Source organism: Plecotus auritus (genome assembly GCF_963455305.1).
Source record: "Plecotus auritus genome assembly, chromosome: 3".
Lineage (NCBI taxonomy): Eukaryota > Metazoa > Chordata > Mammalia > Chiroptera > Vespertilionidae > Plecotus > Plecotus auritus.
The window spans coordinates 171,462,550-171,468,008 of NC_137772.1; the positions used below are offsets into that span (position 1 = coordinate 171,462,550).

Sequence of the window (5,459 nt, forward strand, 5' to 3'; positions counted from 1 at the left end):
GAAGCTTACAATGTCCAGTAGGTGGGGAAAAGAGATGGTGGATCACCTACTGAATATTTGCATAGTGCAAGTCTAGAAACAGTGTACATCGCTTCCACACCCATCCTGTTAGCTATAATATAGGCTACATAGTCACATCTTACAATGTACAAATATGGCAGAAAAATGTGTTCTACTGTGTTTCAAGGGATAGCAACCAAAATGTTTGGCAAAACAGAAATTTCTGCCAGATAGTAAGCATAAATACCTTAGAATTTAGTTTTAATGGGGAGTAAAAATTTGAATAGTCAGGATTCACAGTAAACAAGTCTAACAACAAAGTGAGAATGCCCATATGACTGGAGAATAAGTCATGCAGAGACAAATAATATTAGAAGCTTGGGGTTTTCTGCCTATTTATCCTTCCTTTTAATTGGATTCACTGACTCCTTTTTCCTCTGCATCTTTAAGAGGAATGCCATCTTTTTAATTGAGTCATGGAAAGCTTGTTTTACTTGCTTGTTTCTCAGTGTGTAAATAAAGGGGTTCAGCATGGGTGAAATGGAAGTAATAAGGAGTGAAACACTTTTATTTATAGCTACCTCGTCCTTGGCTGAAGGTTTGACATAAATGAAGATGCAGCTTCCATAAGTAATGGAAACCACAATCATGTGGGAAGAACATGTGGAAAAGGCCTTCTTCCTTTGCTGGGCAGAGGGAAACCTTAGAATAGTCCTGATGATATAAATGTAGGAAAGAACCACACATATGAGGGTCATTATGAATGTCAACACAGCACACACAATAACCATCTGTTCTATCAACCAGGTGTCTGAGCAAGAGATCTTAAGCATAGGAGATGCATCACAGAGAAAATGATCAATGTTGTTTGAATCACAGAATTCCAGGCCCAAACCCAGACTGATTGGTGGGAGAATGATCATCAGTGCTGCTACCCAACAGGAGAAAATGATGTTCTTGCAGACTCTGCTGTTCATGATGGTGGTGTAATGCAGGGGTTTGCAGATGGCCACGTAGCGATCATAGGACATGGCAGCCAGAAGAAAAAATTCTGTTACTCCAAAGAGGTCTGTAAACAAGAGTTGACTGACACAAGCATTATAGGTAATGGACTTGTCCCCAGATAATAGGCTATATAGGAATCTGGGAACACAGGCAGTTGTGAAAGAAATTTCTAAGAAGGAGAAATTTTGAAGGAACAGATACATAGGTGTTTTTAGGTGGGAGTCAATCAGAGTGAGGGTGATGATGGTTAGGTTTCCAGATATACTCAACATGTAGGAAAGAAATAGAAAGATAGAAAGCAATATTTTCAGTGGAGTGTCATCGGTCAGTCCCAGTAAGATGAAGGTTGTTAGCGTAGTTTGGTTTTTCATTCTTGATTATCTTGCCCATTCTGCTTCAAATAATAAGACTTTATATGAGGAACTCCAGAGTCCTGGTCATCTTCTAACCTCAAAAGAAGTAAATCAGTGAGTGATTCCAAATCAGTGGGGAAATCAGCATATGATACATTCCAATGTTTGATTATCTCTTTGTGTCACATAAACTGACTGTTCATATTTAAATCACATATTTGCACTGTGGCTTGTAATTACAATTTAACTGTAATTGGTGTTGGTTTGACATATTATATTATTAACATCAATGAAAGCAAGTCCTAAAAATGGCTTTTGGATCTACTATTCTTACTTTCCCCTAATTCCTAGAAGTTGCTTTGGATCTACTATTTTACTTTCTCCTAATTCCTAACTCCAGAAATGCTTCTAGCAGAAAAGTCCTTAGAAAAACTAACAATGGCTTTTTCTAAGAAAATCCTTGAACTAAAATTTACATGTGTATTAGCAATTAAACCAACAATGAATGCATATCACATAGTTTATTCTGTTTCAACTCATCCATGGAGTTTCTCTGAGGTGTGTTTAAAATAGTTTTATTGGATACATGCTCTTGATGATTCAGTAATATATGTTACAATCCAATGTTTTTGAGGTTTTCCTCACAGGAAATTTATTTTAAATATATGTATTTTATACTGTTAATATTACCCATGGCTATATTTTACTTCTGCTGTTAGAATACCTTTATTACACATTTTTATCCTTTTTAGGATATCCTAGTGCCACAAAAAAAATTTCCTCCAGCTTACAAGCAGAAACCTGGAACTGTATACTCTGGCTAATTAATTTCCTTTTAAATTCCTTTCCTTTGACAGTGAAAACCCTAATTCCCTTTAACTATCTGATTTCTTTCCTCAAAAAATTAAATATGGAACTCCCATTTGACCCAGTAATCCCACTTCCAGGAATATATCCCAAGAAATCAGAAGCACCAACAAGAAACAGCACGATTTACAATAGCTAAGATTTGGAAACAGCCTAAGTGCCCATCAGCAGATGAGAGGATTAAAAAACTGTGGTACATCTATAGTTTCATTATTCTCTAGATTTTGAGAGCCCTTTTCCCATCAAAGCATTAGAGTTAAGACCAGAGCTTTGATATTGATTTTTTTCTTATTTATGTTTTTCTATTATTTCTTTCTAAACACATTTGACAATGACATATTTTCACTTCTCATTGTATATATTTACTTCAAAATTTGTGACAGACAAATAAGGGAACATTTGAAGAATATTCATAGAGCTGAAGAGCACTATCTTGATTTTTTAATGTTTTGGGTCAGCCTATTTCAGCTGGAAATACATGCTACCACCCATTTTAAATATCATTTAGCAATATCAGGTTTAACAAGGTTTAGCAATTTCTCAAACATACTTCAACTTTCTCTCTTAAATTTTGCCTACTTGATAATTGTTTTTTCTGTCTTATTAACCACTTATACATCAGGTCATTAGGTCTTTGCATCATTTAAACTACTCTAGCCAATATCACCACTAGCCTCCCTCTTGTTTCAATCATTAAGCAAACTTTGGACTTGATTTAACTCAAGTTCTCTTCTGCATAAAAACCGTGAACTTATGAAAGTCTTTACAGCTTCATTTCTACCACCTCACATCCTGAATTTCTTCCTATCATTTTGTCTATTTTTTTTCCCATTCTCCTTCATAGCTCCTTTTCCTTTTCTAATTTGTTGGTGCACCTGAACTATTTTTTCTAGGCAATATCTCTTTTACTCTGCCCTCTCTCTAGGAAGTTCTTGTAAGTGAGGTGATTTCAAGTAGGCTGGTGATCCCTGCATTTATATCTGCAGGAAAATGTTATTCTGACTTCAACTTATTCTTAGACATCTAGATCAGACTTAGATGGTTTGATCTTACACTTTTCCTTTTTTCTATCCAATGGTCCTTGAGCAATTTGATTAATTTCTTTATCTTGTGTCTTTTATTTGTGTGTGTATGTGTGCAAACTTCAGATAAAATAATATGTACATCTTAGGGTTATAATGAAAAATTTAGATTACATAAATAAAATGTGTACAACTGCATCTGGAATTAGGGGACCATTCATTACTATTCAGTATTGGGCATTCTTATTTTATCTTATAATTTCCTATAAAGAGTCCTCTAGATGTGCATATTTCAAGATTTTTCATGTGGCACTTATGACTGTGTTCCCTTCCTTGCCAACAATAAGTCTCATTTAAAAACATTGTTTATTGTTCTTTTTTTTGACTCCCATTTTCAGTTGTGGCATGTCTTGCCATTTCTGTTTTCTTTTTAATTTGTTCCTTTTATTCTCTCACTCACAACACTACTTTTACTCTCGGTGTCTTTATCTCAGAGCTGAAATATTGGAGAAACATGTTATTATATGGTTAACATATATCTTTGCTTTCCCATTCAGTATTTTAAAATTAATGCAATCAGAATCATTTTTCTAAGCCCAGATATGATTAACTCTCCCCTTTGTGTGTGGACGATATTTTTGAACAGACATTTACCCTATACTATGTATTTCTCTGAAACTCTAGGTCTACCTCTCAGTTAAATGGAAGTTAATTAATTTGGCTTTAGGTAAGAGTTGAGAAGAGGAGAAAGAGGAATCCATTAGCGGGTTTGAGTTTCAATGCATCAATCATTTAGGTTAATGAACTATTCCAGGAAATATATATTTTATTCAGAGTAATGAGTAATAAATAAATTTCTCACCCTTAGAGAATTTATAAAATTTCTTTATCAATGGATAAGAGAGTTGAGGAATAGGTTAGACGATGTAGTGGTTCTGAATAAGATCTCTATATTTGGGGACCTTTACTGTCTTCCACTAACATGGAGTGGGGATAGCAGAAAGAGAAAAATGAGAAAGATTTCTGCAATTTCTTCTCCTTGTAGAGATCTAAGGAGAACAATAATTAAGTTGCTCCTGGAACTCAGGCAAAAAAGCCTTAGAAAGTCACATAGTCAAAGAGAAACCAAGATGGAGGCATAAGTAAACACCTAAACTGCTGCTTTGCACAACAATATCAAAACTACAATTAAAATACAAAACGGACACCATCCAGAACCACAGGAAAGCTGGCTGAGTGGAAATTCTACAACTTGAAGAAAAGAGGAAAGCACATTGAGACTCAGAGGAGCTGCAAAAGGCTGAGGGACGAAGACTCGCACGCAGAGAGGATGGGCGGCTGTGTGCACGTGTGGCTGAGTGAGTGGCTGGCTTTCTAAAGTGGGAGGGAGAAAGAAGCTCCCGACTGGACTGAACTCCAGTCCTGGGTTAGACGCTGGGAAACCAGACTCATTCGGGGGGTATCTGGACTGTCAGGAAAAGAGAAAGCACACTGAGACTCGGGAGCTGCGGAAGGCAGCGGTCTGGAGGCGCACACTCACAGAGAGGACTGACTGCTGAATGCACAGGAGACTGAGTGTGCGGCTGGCTTTCTAAAGTGGGAGGGAGACAGAAGGTCTTGACTGTGCTGAACTCCAGTTCTGGGCAAGTTTCTCGGAACCCCAACTCATTTGGGGAGAAACTGGACTGCCTGGCAGCGGGTGAAACTCGAGGGAGGCTCTCTCTCAGAGGTGCTTGCAGTGATTACCGAAGGACACTGAGACTCAGGGACTTCATAGGGCATGGCTGACGGGAAACCAAGGCTGTCTGCTCCTCCCTAAAACTCTGCCCCATCCAAGCTGAGCAAAGAGGCTTTTGCATTTTGCAAGTCTTGTCTCATAAGGCTGTCTCCAGCACAAAAGTTTTCCCAGCGTTGACACAGCTGTTCCTCACAGCCAATGGGCTTGGAGGTCAATCCCTCCAAGTGATACCAACAACAATCAAGATTTAACTACAACAAGGCTGAGAACACAGTCCACAAAGTGGTGCACCAAGAGTGTCCACCTCAGGTAATTGGGGAGGCTTAGCCACTGTGCCCTAGAGGACACCTAGCACACAAAGCTACTCTACCAACTCAGGGAAGCAATGAAAATGCAGAGACAAAGAAACATATCACAAATGAAAGAAATGGAGGAAAGCTAACGACTGGATATAGAGTTCAAAACCACGGTTAT

At 37.8% G+C, this 5,459-nt stretch overlaps 1 protein-coding gene across 1 annotated transcript; it reads right to left on the reverse strand.

The window, feature by feature from the left end:
- Positions 1–392: 392 nt before the first annotated feature.
- On the reverse strand, positions 393–1,376 carry LOC308244239 (olfactory receptor 6C2-like; the record flags this gene model as incomplete). Its single annotated transcript, XM_080660211.1, has 1 exon — positions 393–1,376. The coding sequence occupies one exon, from the start codon at positions 1,374–1,376 to the stop codon at positions 393–395; it is 984 nt and encodes a 327-aa protein (XP_080516337.1).
- Between the last annotated feature and the right edge of the window lie 4,083 nt (positions 1,377–5,459).